This window comes from Arachis ipaensis, chromosome B02 (genome assembly GCF_000816755.2).
Source record: "Arachis ipaensis cultivar K30076 chromosome B02, Araip1.1, whole genome shotgun sequence".
NCBI lineage: Eukaryota > Viridiplantae > Streptophyta > Magnoliopsida > Fabales > Fabaceae > Arachis > Arachis ipaensis.
The window spans coordinates 12,132,419-12,132,884 of record NC_029786.2 but is presented as its reverse complement, the minus strand read 5'-3'; the positions used below and the strand labels follow the sequence as shown (position 1 = coordinate 12,132,884).

General features: G+C 37.1%; 1 protein-coding gene across 2 annotated transcripts in view; it reads left to right on the top strand.

Annotated features, from left to right (window-relative positions):
• LOC107624947 (late embryogenesis abundant protein D-34) overlaps positions 1 to 409 on the top strand; it is a 2,390-nt gene extending 1,981 nt beyond the window's left edge. The window contains exon 3 of one of the 2 annotated variants that reach the window (XM_016327441.2): positions 81 to 409. In XM_016327441.2, coding sequence (XP_016182927.1) covers positions 81 to 248 — 168 coding nt within the window. In that variant the 3' untranslated portion in view covers positions 249 to 409. Of the gene's footprint in view, positions 1 to 58 lie in introns of both variants that reach the window. The other variant, XM_021115477.1, reaches the window with a different exon arrangement.

Below are 466 nucleotides of genomic sequence, written 5' to 3'. Positions count from 1 at the left end.
GGTATTTTTATTTTTAGTTTTATATTTATTCAATCTCCATTCTAATAATAGAAAATAGAACGTAATATATAATAATGCAGGATGCAAAGGAGAAGCTGCCGTCGGATAAGGCGGTGACGAGAGAGGACGCAGAGGGAGTGATCGGTGCCGAGATTAGAAACAAGGCGGACATGAAAACTACTCCTGGTGGTGTCGCTGCATCCCTCGCCGCAGCAGCCACCCTTAATCAAAACAAATCATCGTCATGAACTACTAGTAGTGTGTTTTAACTTTTAATTTTACTTGGAGTGTCTTTTTAATGTTGATGTATGTTGCTGGGTTATTTGCTAAAGGGTCTTGTTTGTATAACTTGTTATATTGTAGATCTTTTTCTAGTTCATATCATGCATGTCTTTTCTCTTTCCGTGCATTTGGAATTTTCTTCTCTCAATCAAACAAGGTAATGTAATAATATTTTCGCCTTCGA